General features: G+C 54.3%; 1 protein-coding gene across 1 annotated transcript in view; it reads left to right on the top strand.

The window, feature by feature from the left end:
- Window positions 1-11,790, top strand: part of WNT3 (Wnt family member 3) — a 50,440-nt gene that overhangs the window by 28,485 nt on the left and 10,165 nt on the right. The window contains exon 2 of the mRNA XM_071577365.1: window positions 7,840-8,081. Within this exon, the coding sequence (XP_071433466.1) occupies window positions 7,840-8,081 (242 nt within the window). The remainder of the gene's footprint in view (window positions 1-7,839; window positions 8,082-11,790) is intronic.

Here is an 11,790-nt window from a genome sequence, read left to right as displayed (position 1 = left end):
CAAGAACCGTTTTCTCTGTATGTAGATAGGGAGCTTTTCATTTGACTTAATGCAGAGTTGGCTGGGCTGTGTTTCAGCAGCTGCTTCAGCATCAGTGTTGATGGGAGCTGGAAATAAAACAGTCCCAGCCCCTCCCTCTACCTCCTCAGCCCTGGAGCTTCCCCTCTTCAGCATTTCTCCCCTCATTCAACCCTCATTCTCTGATCAGAGGATCATCTCATTTAGTGCTTCCTCCTTGTTTCCTTCTGGAAATGACCAACATTTCTCTGCAAAGTGACCAGATTTCCAAATTTCTGCCCAGCTGGTGCCATGTGCTCCTGGACAACACAGGCTGACCATCCCTGGTCTGGACAAGATGGCACAGCCCCAGCACTGGGAATGCTTCCCTGTGGCACCAGAGAGGCCCCACTGGGTTCCATGGACAATAAACAAAACCCACCCAGGGCTTCCAACAGAGGACTGGAGGAACTGAGGTACCCTGAGCTGCCCCTCTGGGAGAGCTCTCAGAGCAATGGTGAAACTCCTTCTGAGCAGCCACAGCTCTGGGAGTGATTCCTGAGTGAACTTGTGCTTTTGTGGAGGGTTTAAGAGGTTTGCAGCCTTCAGATGTGACTAAATAAAGGGAGAATTTTAATTGGCCAGAATGTGGCCTTGTGGGCTGCTGCATGTTGTGCAGGTCATGCAATTCATACACACTGTTCAGTGAGGTCATTTCCAAACACATCAACTGGGAAAAGCCTCTCCTGTTCAAGAGGTCCTATTGGTGGTGTGGAAAGTCTACAGAGACCTTCCAGGGCAGTTAAATATTAAAACCCCACATCCCTTTCCTGCCCTGGGGCCTCACCCTTGGCTGAGGGATCAGCTTCTAATGCTCAGGCAGTTGAATATTCTCTTTAAAACCTTCTGTTTTATTGATCCCCCAACAATTGCAGAGTTTGGGGGGGCCTATGGTGATGGTGATATCACACACCAGGGACACAAGGGGAAAAGCTGTGGAAAAACTCAACACTCTGGACAGGCTGAGCTGAGATTGAACAGTGGCTGAGTCCTGAGTGAAGGCTCAGGCAGCAGAGCCATCCAGTCCCTCCCAACCTGCAGCTCCTCCTTTGAGTTCTGTCCTGTTGTGTCTGCTCTCCATGTTCAGTCAGGGCCTGGCATTTCCCAGCTCACAAGTGCAAATACATTGCACGTTTTGACTTGCCAACATTTCCCTCTCACTCTCTTGATCTTCAGACAAAGCCCAGAGCTTGTGTGTGTGTTCCCCTGATTGCAAAAGGCTGCAGTCAGCAAATCACCAGCATTAGAATACATGAATATTGCACCAGGTGTGATACCCCTCAGAGGTTGGGGAGCAGAGCAGAGGGAGCAGCAGGAGGAACCTGTGGGAGGCAACTCTGCCAAAGCTGAGGTGGGATTTGTGTTCTCTGGGATTACAATGAGTGTCTGTCCCTTGGTGGAATCCCCTGTGAGCGCTACCCAGGCTGGGCTGGGCAGAGCAGGGGTGGCACTGGGCAGACAAGGGGTGGCACTGGGCAGAGCAGGGGTGGCACTGGGCAAAGCAGGGGTGGCACTGGGCAGACGAGGGGTGGCACTGGGCAGAGCAGGGGTGGCACTGGGCAGACGAGGGGTGGCACTGGGCAGACCAAAGGTGGCACTGGGCAAAGCAGGGGTGGCACTGGGCAGACCAAAGGTGGCACTGGGTAGACCAAAGGTGGCACTGGGCAGGGACTGCCTCTCCTGCAAGGTTTGTGTTCACCCCACACTGATGCTCACAGTGATTTTGCTCTTCACTTACCTGAAAAGCAAGTGTGGGCTGAGCCTCTGCTGGGAGGAGGAAGGGACAGCACTGGTGGGAGCTGGAAGGGCTTCCAGAGCACTAAACAGGGAGAACATGGAAACTGCTGCTTCCCCAGGGCAGGCAGCTCAGGGAGAGCAGAAGGCCACTGGCACAAGTGTCTATTTAAAGCAGAGCATGGACCAGAATCAGAAAACAACACACATGTCTGGAAACTGTACAATAGAAACAGGCAGGGACAGGTTTTCCTGAAGGCAGCAGGTGACAAACAAGGTCTGAACTGTGAGCTGGTTTCCTCCTGCTGGTTCACAGCTTTCCCAGGGCATTGGAAGAACCTCAGGGATCAATCCAAGGCATTGACAGGACATTAGAGGACACGAGCAGGACAGTGTTTGCCTTGTAACTCTGTGCTGCAGTAACCTGAGCTGCTGTGGGAGGAAACAGCTCCTGACCAGAGAAGCTGTGGCTGTCCCATCCCTGGAAGTGTCCAAGGCCAGGTTGGATGGGGCTTGGAGCAACCTAGGCCATGGAAGGTGTCCCTGCCCATGGCAGGGGGTGGGACTGGATGGGCTTTGAGATCCCTCCCAACCCAAACCATCCTGTGATTCCATGGCAATGCCTTTAAAGAGCTTCCTGTCTCTCAGTTCCTTGGCAGTGGTTCTGGCCTTGGCTATGGAGGCATTTAGGAAGAGCAGCTGTTATTCAAGTGCTGCTGAGACAAAGGGAGCAGGATCTGTTTTCAGCTGCTGAGTTCAGAGCTGGAGAACGTTCCCTCAGCAGCAGAGCCCAGAAATGTTCTCACTGCGTTTCGAGTAAGAAATTGCTGCAGTGCTGGGGCAGCTTCCTGCCCATCTCCAGGGCTCCCAGGACTCACAACAGGTTTATGGGATTGCAGAAGAAAGAGAAAGGGGTGACACTATCAGATTGTTCCCCAGGAAGAGGGTCCTCTCCTGGCCCTTTGCTTTTTTTCTCATCACACTGGAACATGACACACACGAGCAAACCCTGAGGTCAGACCCCACCATGCCCTGCACACACAGCACAGGAAGGACACCTCTCTCCCCAGGGAGCTGCTCTCCTGCCAGGCAGCAGCTGAGCAGGGGCATCAAGCCAGAGAGGGATCCACATTCCACAGAGGAGCCTCTTCCCGAGATTTGCCCTTGGCTGGGAAGACCCAGCTCAGAGGAGCAGCCTGTGCTGAGCTCAGTCCTGAGTGCCCTGAGCAGTGAAGCCTCCAGGCTGCTCATAGAGGGAAGAAGAAATGTCCCAGAAGATTTGGCTCTCACTGGCAAAACACCTGACTTGAGGATCCCCCTTGAAGCTGCTTTCCATGTGTTTGGGCACAGTTTTATTCAGGCCAAATCCTGCTATTTCCAAACACTGTGGGTCTAATTTCTCTTGATGCCACATGTCTTTCCAACCAGTGGCCAACTGGAAGATGAGTTTTCTGGGCAGCTCTGCAGGAAGGGGAAGGTGAGAGGGTGTGCAGAGCACCCTCCATGCTGGGGCAGTGGGAGGACACGAGTCACCTGCTCAGGGATGAGAGGATGCACCTGATGGTGCCACAGCTGCAGGATCTGCACAGGACAGTTTACTCCCAGGGCTTCAAAAGTCCATCCCAGACCAATGGGAACCATGGAGAGTCAACTCCCACCTGCTGGATCAGAGCCCTGCTCTGTCTGGCACCACCATGTGGGAACAAAAGGAGTCACTGGCCTGACAGAGTCGGGACTCTGAGAGGCTGAAGGGATTCAGCAGAGGAAGAGAAAAGGGACTTCCTGTGTGTTTGCCATGGGCACTCACACTCCGTGTGTGTCCTGCACTCCCACAACACAGAGCCAACATCTGCACATCTCACTCGTGTGCAAGGGGAGACAAAGGGTCCCCCAGGCATGTGGAGCTGCCTGGATTTTATGGATCCTGCCCCTGAGTGTGAAAAGGGACTGGGCCTGGAGCTGGTGCTGGAAAAAGAGAGCTGTCACCTCCCGGGGTAAAGCTGGGGGCAGTGGGGAGGGGTATGAAACAAGGATTTCCCTTTGGTGTGATGGGAACCAGAGCAACGTGGGCTCAGGCAGCCAGGAGGGACCCTGAGGGCATGGAGAGCAGGGAAGGGAACTGTGGGCTCTGCCAGTGCTGCAGGTGCCAGCCTTGGAGTGGTGATTGTGCTTTGAAATTGTCCTTGTCCTCCATCTATCCCAAATTCACCCTGTGACATTCCCTCTCCAGATGTGCCTCCTTCACCCCCAGGGGCTCTTGTGATTTAGATTTAATTTTTGATGTAGATTTAATTCATGATTTAGGTTTAACTCTTGTGATTTAGACTTTAGATTTAACATCTTGTGTTAGAGCCAGTATTTGTCCCTGGGATCCCAGGTCTGGATTTCAAAGAGGTTTTATTTCATCTTCACATCTCAGCCACTCTGGAGAGGAACCACCAGGACTCAGGAGCTGCAGCCTCTGCCACAGCTCCTGCCCCCTCTGTGCCCTCCAGGACTCCTGGAGAAGTGGGGGCAATGGGCCCAGAGGAAGGAGCTTTTCCTTATCTATCCAAGAAGGATCAGCAGTGGGGAAATCACTGAGATGGGAACAAAAATGAACATTAGATGATGATTGGAGAGAAGATGCTGCCATTGAGGGTCAACAGGGAAAATTAATTGCAAACCCTTGGGAATGTTGGAGACCTTGCAAAAGGGAAAGGTGGGAAAGCTTGGATGGGGCCATGTAAAGCACGTGGACTCCTCCATGTGGGTCACAGAATCACCAGCTGGGTGTGGTGTGTGGCCTTGGGCCACCAGAGCAGCCTCCCCCTCCCCAGGGCCCCTCACACACCAGATCACAACTCCAACCTCAACAGAGACACCAAAACTGGCTGCACATCTCTGGCCAGGCCTTGCCAGCAGGAAAGTCTGTCATGAGGTGGCTCAGGCACTTAAAGAGGGGATTTGGCCAAGTCTGGGGTTGAGAGCAAGGTGGGTCCTCCCAGAATTCCCCAGAACTCCATGGGAAATCCCAGCTCATACTCCCCTGGGTCACTGCTGCTTCTGCAGCTCCAAGGGAATGAGCTGCTCATTAGGTAAAGAATTAGGCCAGGTTTACACCCCTGAGCCACAGCAGAGACTGGGACCTGGTGTGGAGCTCCAGCACCAGCCCTGAGAACCTGCTGAGCAGGAGCATCCTGGACACTGACACTGCCCATGACCTTCACAGCTGTGCAAACCAGGCAGGACAAAACACCCTGTGACCCCCCTGGAGAGTGTCTGGGAGAGTGGGGTGTGGGGACATCACAGCACCACGGACTGGGGTGGGTTGGAAGGGACCTTGACCATCCAAGAGCAGCATGTTCTCTGTCCACTGTCACTGCCCACGCTGGGTGGACAGTGGGTAGGGCTGTCCCCAGCTGTTCCTTGGAGCTGACCAGTCCCAGCAGTGCTGAGCTCCCTCCCAGATGGCACTTGGTGGGAGCTGGAGGTGCAGAACAGCTCTGGGAACCAGTCCCAGGCACTGCCCATTGTGCTGTTCCCTCCTGGCCACTTCTGGTGGCCCCTTCTGTGTGTGTGCCACCCAAGGGTGGGGGACATGGAGCCCAGATTTTGCATGGAGTCTCAGACAGGTGCCCCAGGGCTGGGCAGGTGGGTTCAGAGGGCAGGAGAAACAGGGAGCTGTGGCAGGAGACAGCCCTGGGGCAGGGATTAGAGGCATGTGGTTCCCAGCCAGGGTGGGAGTCAGGTCTCCTCCTTCAGTGTCTCCTGCAGAGACATCTCTCCTGAGCAGGAATCCTGGGATTCCCTTTACATCATTAAAATCATTACTGTGTAATTAAATCAAACGTTTGGGGCCAGCTCAGTGTCCAGCCTGACATTTCAGGCTGGAAGAGCAGCTCAGGACAAGGACAGTCAACCACAAAGCAATGGCATCTCTGTCCTGGGAGGTGTTCACACTGTAGGACAATGCCCTGGCAGACCTAATCCAACCTGGAGACTGGCCCTGCTCTGAGCAGGAGGTGGGGCCAAAGCCCTCCTGAACATTAATTAACCAAGGACTACAAAATGATGGATTCATTCACACCCAATCTTCAGGTGTGGGCAGGTGTGTGAGGGAGAAACCAATGGAGTGGGAGAAGTGGTTGATACCCCAGAACTGCTTTTGAAGGTGTTTCCCTGGGCAGAGAGGAATGTGCTGCACCTCAGTCAAGGAGCTGGGGAGAAACAACCTGGGGAGCACCAACCCCCTGCACCTGTAAGGGCTGAGGGCCAACAGCTGCAGAGCCAGAGCTGGGGCTGCAGGGGCAACATGTGAGCATGGAGCTGCCTGGTGACACTGCAGCAAAGGGAACCATCAGGGCTGCCCAGGGAAGGTGACACTGCAGCAAAGGGAACCATCAGGGCTGCCCAAGGAAGGTGACACTGCAGCAAAGGGAACCATCAGGGCTGCCCAGGGAAGGTGACACTGCAGCAAAGGGAACCATCAGGGCTGCCCAGGGAAGGTGACACTGCAGCAAAGAGAGCCACCAGGGCTGCCCAAGGAAGGTGACACTGCAGCAAAGAGAACCATCAGGGCTGCCCAAGGAAGGTGACACTGCAGCAAAGGGAACCATCAGGGCTGCCCAGGGAAGGTGACACTGCAGCAAAGAGAGCCACCAGGGCTGCCCAAGGAAGGTGACACTGCAGCAAAGGGAACCATCAGGGCTGCCCAAGGAAGGTGACACTGCAGCAAAGAGAGCCACCAGGGCTGCCCAAGGAAGGTGGCATTGCAGCAAAGAGAGCCACCAGGGCTGCCCAAGAAATGTGACATTTCAGCAGAGAGAACCATCAGAGCTGCCCAAGGAACAGCATTGGCAGCAGGGAGAGAGAGGAGATCCTTCCCTTCTACTCAGCACTGGTGGGACCTCGCCCTGGTCCTGTGTCCACCTGTGGACTCCCAGTGCAAGAGAAATAGAATGAGAGTCACAGAATCTCCTGAGCTGGAAGGGACCCACCAAGGACCATGGAGTCCCACTCCTGGCCCTGCACAGACACCCCAACAATCCCACCCTGTCCCTGAGAGTGTCCAAAGTCAAAACTCTCCCAGATGTGCCCACACTGGTACCTGCTCTGGGAGGTCTCTGCTCTGATTTCTGCTGGCACAGAACTGCTGCTCCCTGTCCTGTGTCACCACATTCTGCAGGGACAGCCCAGGCTGAGTTGGAGCCTGAGCAGCTGTGGGACTGTCCCTGGCTGTGTGCAATGGCAGGTGTCCCAGTGCTCCTTTAAAAACAGGTGTCTTCACCCTTCAGTGACAATTTCTGGCCAAATAAGCAGTTTGGTATTTAATGCTGGGCCCCTGTCAGGTCCTTGCACTGACAGGAAAGGTCCTCTCAGATCTGCCCCCAGCATCTTCCCCAGGCCCAGCACATCTGCCCCCTCAGCAGCTGCTGCACACTGGGGGCCTTGCAGGTGGAACTGGGGTGATCCAGTCCCTTCTGGGACCACCTTCAGGTGTCCAGCCAGTCTGGCCACGTGGCACTGGCACTGTGACCCCAGAGCAGCCCCTCTCTGGGAATGCTGATCCCTCTGCTGATGGACTTGGCCTTGGACAGGACCCTTCCCACCTTGGCCACAGTTCAGAGCTCTCAGTCAGGGTCTGCTGACAGCTGAGACACCTCCAGCCTCCAGGTGTGGCTTCCCCAGATCCAGCCCTTGCAGGTTCTGTCAGATCCACCAGCCCCCGGTGGAGGCCTCAGACTCTTTGGAATACCTGGAATGGCTCCAGGTGTCTCCATGCAGGGAGCTGAGCAAGGACCATTGGTGTGCACAGAGCCCTTTCCACACCAGTGCTACCAGTGGAAAGTCTCTTGTTTTCTTAGGAAATCGCAAATTTTCAGTACTTTTTTGAACTATTGGTTCGATTATGCCCATCAAATTCCTGTACTTTTTTGTTCTCCTGAACTGCTGGTTCACTTTGGCCCATCAAACTGCCCCTGGGGCTGTGGGGAGGGGCAGGACCAGCGGTGGCAGCAGCTCCCAGCCCTCACCCTGCCTGTCCCGTCCCTGTCGCTGTCCCCGCAGGTCCCTCGCCCTGGGGCAGCAGTACAGCTCCCTCGGGTCCCAGCCCATCCTCTGCGGCTCCATCCCCGGCCTCGTCCCGAAGCAGCTCCGCTTCTGCCGCAACTACATCGAGATCATGCCCAGCGTGGCCGAGGGGGTGAAGTTGGGCATCCAGGAGTGCCAGCACCAGTTCCGCGGCCGCCGCTGGAATTGCACCACCATCGACGACAGCCTGGCCATCTTCGGGCCCGTCCTGGACAAAGGTAACAGCACTGCGGGCTCGGGGGCAGCGCGGCCGGGGTGGGACACCCCGGGAATTCCTGCTGGGAATGCCCCAAGGATCAAGGCAGATCTCCCAGATTTCAGCTCGGAGTTCCATGGTTCCTTTTCCCATTTTTTTGTGCTATGTCACCAGGGGTAACATAGCACAGTCCCCGGGACATTCCCATGTTCTGGAATTGTGGGCTCCATTTCCCTGCCCAGTGTGTGCAGCAATTCCAAACAAAAGGCACCTGCAGGGCATGGGGAAGCCAAGGAAAGGGCTGGGCTGAGTTCCTTGGATTGAGGCACTGAAGCTCCCACTGCCTACAGGAGGTCACTGGGCTCAGGATTCCCCACCAGTGAGAAGCCACAGTTGAAATCCATCATCCTGATCAGGTAGTTGGGATTTCAATGTGTCTTCTCACAGATAAGCCCAAAAGAGTCAGAATGGGGGGAAGGGGGGAGGGGGGGGGGAGAATAAATGTATTTTCCCTCTTCTTTTTTGCTCCTTTTCATCATCATCACCCCCTCCCCAAAGGCCCCTTTCTGTGTCCACACTGGGCACATTGATGAGGCCCCACAGAACTGGGATTCCCAGGGGATCAGGAGGCATTACTGAGAACAGTGAGGAGCTGTGCCCCTGAAAGGAGGGTGCTGGTGGCAGATCACAGAACCACGACATTCCCGGGTTGGAAGAGATCCCCAGGACCACCCAGTGCAGCTCCTGGCCCTGCACAGACACCCCAACAATCCCACCCTGTCCCTGTCCCATTGTCCAAACCCTCCTGGAGCTCTGGCAGCCTCGGGGCCGTGCCCACTGCCCTGGGGAGCCTGGTCAGTGCCCACCACCCTCTGGGGGAAGAGCCTTTCCCTGAGATCCCACCTGACCCTGCCCTGGCACAGCTCCATCAGAACCTGCCCCACATCTCAGGTGTCCATTGGCAAACCATGACCATGGGTGACAAGGCAATCCCATAAAACAGCCAAACAGTGGATTAAACCTCCCAGGGGATGAAGAGGTCCAGTCTCTCCAGGATGTCCCAAGGATTCTGCTGCCTCTGGGCCTTGTTTAGCACAAAGGACACTCACGGGTGACCTCCTCATTTCACAGCTCCACAAACACAATCCAAAGCACTTCCCTTTCAGCTTCACTTGTGTCGACACCCACAGGGTCCCTCAGCCCAATGAAGTCTCTTCACTGAACAGAAATGATTCTTTCCAGTGGTGCTTTGGAAATGGGAATCTTATGGCACAGATTTTAAGAAACTGGAGAGACTGGGGTGAGAGCACTGCCCTATTTCCCCACAGTCTCCTGGACAGTGAAGGAATTCTGGTGTGTCTTAGAAAGCCCCAATATTGTGCATATAAACAGTTCATGAGATCTTTTTCCAAGCTTCAGCCTTGCAGTAGGGGAAGGTCCCATTTCAGCTCCCTGAAATGACAAATATTTCAGTGAAAATTACTCCTTTGTGTTACTGTGCAATTCTTTGCAGGAATCAGGGTTGTAAAGCCCCATTAGAGCACTAATAAGGACCCTGACAATCATTTCCCCTCTATTTTGTCAGGTTTTATTTTGGGGTAACTGTTGTATTTACTACCAAATAACTTGTCATCAAGACTCACCACACTCCAGCTTGCTGCCTCATAAAAGCTTGTCCTAAATTTCATCACTTCAAAGATCAGAAAGTTTTAATTTTCTATAAAAACTATCATTAAAGAACTGCCATAAAAATTAGAAACACATCCTGAAAGAACTGCTTGAGCACTGAAAATCTCTCACCACCATTTCTGTCAGCGTGAAAGCACTTAAAAATTGGATGTGAACCATCCTCCCTGTAATGAGCAAACTGAGCTTTGAATTTCTGAGGAGTATTTCAGGATTCTTTGGGCTGCAGGGACTGAGCAGAGCCTCCTGTGTGGACTTGCCTCAGCATTTCCACGCTGACAAGGAGAAATCTCAGCCACAGCTCTGGAGCTCTTCTGACAGATGGAGAAAATCAGTGAGCACGTTGGTTCTGCAGCTCTGCCAGTGCCACCGTGGGGCAGTGGCATCTCCCAGGCAGCACTGCCAGGCCCCACTCCAGAGCTGCAGGGATTCTGCTGCCTCACTAACCTGTAAGTAGAGCAGTTAAAAATAAACAGGATCATCTGCAAACAAGGACACATCAAAGCCCAGCCCAGCCCAGCGTGGGGATTTGTTACAGGTGGGAACTGTGCCTTTTCCCTCCTGCCTGAAACATTAATGAGCAGAGACAGGATGGGACTCATGTCATTGTCTGTGTGGCAATGAGGAACACAGGAAGCCTTTGAGATTCCAAAGTTTGTAGCAGGAGCAGTCACAGAGGAAACCAGAACCTTTTCAGCCACAGCTTTGTCAGCTGAGGGAAGAGACAAGGGTGGTAAATCTGATAGAACTCCTTATCTGTGCTGAGTGTGGGGCCAGCACTGCCCATCACTGCTGGGGGCTCTGGACAGGGGACAGGACCCTTCTGTGTGACCAGAGAATCATGGCATGGTTTGAGGTGGAAGGGACCTTTCAAAGGTGATCTTGTCCAACCCAGCACCCCCTTCTCCCAGGCTGCTGCCTCGTCTTGCTTAGATGCAGAAACAGGAGTCATGGAATCCTGGGATGGTTTGGGTGGGAAGGGACCTTAAAACCCATCCAGTGCCACCCCTGCCATGGGCAGGGACACCTCCCACCAGCCCAGGGTGCTCCAAGCCCTGTCCAGCCTGCCCTTGGACACTCCCAGGGATGGGGCAGCCACAGCTGCTCTGCCCAACATGTGCCAGGGCCTGCCCACCCTCACAGACAAGAATTCCTTCCCAATATCCCACCTCTCCCTGCCCTCTGGCAGTAAGAAGCCATTCCCTTGTCCTGTCCCTCCATCCCTTGTCCCAAGTCCCTCTCCAGCTCTCTTGAAGGGTCTCAAATTAAGAGTTTGGAGCCCATAACCTGTAGCTGAGCCCTGGGGCACCCAGGTGGGCCATTCCCTGTCCCCTCTACTGCCTTCCAGCTTTGCAGCCCCACAGAGAGGCTCCAAGCAAGAGGACAATCCCTGCTGAGCTCACACTGTGCATCAGGCCATGAGATACCGGGACAAAGCAGTCAGAGTTCCACCTTGACCAATGACTGGCTGAAACCACCTCTGAGTCCTGGAGCAACATTTGGGTTAATCTCACCTTCTGCTCCCTCAGGTAGATTGTAGCTATTCTGGAGAAGCTTCAAAGGTGCATTTCTCACTACAACAGGATCAAAAATCATTTCTAATACAGACTGGAAAGAAAATCAGAGTAATTTCCTTTTGAAGGAGCTGCAGAAATGTTCATCACATTGGCTTCCATTCAAGGAGAGCTTAGTCTGAAAAGCAATGCAGCTTCTGGGCACATCCAGCAGGACCAGGGAAGTGATCCTTCCCCTGTACTCTGCATTGGTGAGGCCACACCTTGAGTTGTGTTCAGTTCTGGGCCCCTCAGTTCAGAAAGGATATTGAGGGGCTGGAGCGGGGCCAGAGAAGAGCAACAAGGCTGGAGAAGGGACTGGAGCACAAGTGCTGTGGGGAGAGGCTGAGGGAGCTGGGGGTGTTTAGCCTGGAGGAGGCTCAGAGGTGACCTCAGCACTGTCTGGAACTGCCTGAAGGGAAGTTCTGGCCAGGTGGGGGCTGGTCCCTTCTCCCAGGCACTCAGCAATAGGACAAGGGGGCACGATGGGCT

Source organism: Pithys albifrons, chromosome 25 (genome assembly GCF_047495875.1).
Source record: "Pithys albifrons albifrons isolate INPA30051 chromosome 25, PitAlb_v1, whole genome shotgun sequence".
Taxonomy (NCBI): Eukaryota; Metazoa; Chordata; class Aves; order Passeriformes; family Thamnophilidae; genus Pithys; species Pithys albifrons.
Note: the sequence above shows the minus strand (reverse complement) of the source record. Positions and strands in the feature narration are given on the sequence as shown.